Source organism: Pygoscelis adeliae, unplaced genomic scaffold, assembly GCF_000699105.1.
Source record: "Pygoscelis adeliae isolate BGI_AS28 unplaced genomic scaffold, ASM69910v1 Scaffold263, whole genome shotgun sequence".
Lineage (NCBI taxonomy): Eukaryota > Metazoa > Chordata > Aves > Sphenisciformes > Spheniscidae > Pygoscelis > Pygoscelis adeliae.
This window is the reverse complement of record NW_008824552.1, coordinates 1,528,913-1,529,271: the sequence shown is the minus strand read 5'-3', so window position 1 is coordinate 1,529,271 and position 359 is coordinate 1,528,913. Positions and strand designations below refer to the sequence as shown.

The 359-nt window shown below is 66.9% G+C and overlaps 1 protein-coding gene across 1 annotated transcript in view; it reads right to left on the bottom strand.

Annotated features, from left to right (window-relative positions):
• MAP6 (microtubule-associated protein 6) overlaps window positions 1-359 on the bottom strand; it is a 49,789-nt gene that overhangs the window by 47,014 nt on the left and 2,416 nt on the right. The window contains exon 2 of the mRNA XM_009321956.1: window positions 6-346. Coding sequence (XP_009320231.1) covers window positions 6-346 — 341 coding nt within the window. The remainder of the gene's footprint in view (window positions 1-5; window positions 347-359) is intronic.

The window sequence follows — 359 nt, the reverse complement described above, 5'->3', positions numbered from 1 at the left end:
GCTGCCCGCCCGCCTCCTCCGCCTTCTTCCGACCCTTCTCTCTCCCGTCCCCGGCTCGCACCGCTTTGGGATGCTCATCCTCCACCTCGGGGTCTTCCTCCTTCTTCTCGGGACCGGGGAGCACCTTCCGCCGCTTCTCCTGAGCCGGTTTCTCCGGGGAACCGCGGTCCGGGGCGAGGACGGGGGAAGGTCCCGGTTTGGGGATCCAGGGATGGTCGCCCCGCTTGGGGATGGGCCAGGCGCGGAAATCCTTCTGGTACTGCGTCTCCTTCTCGAAGGGTGTATCCGAGGGCTGGTACTCGCTCTTGGGCTTGCAGCTCGGCTCCGGTCGCTGCACCTTCCAGGGCTTGTAGTCGTGT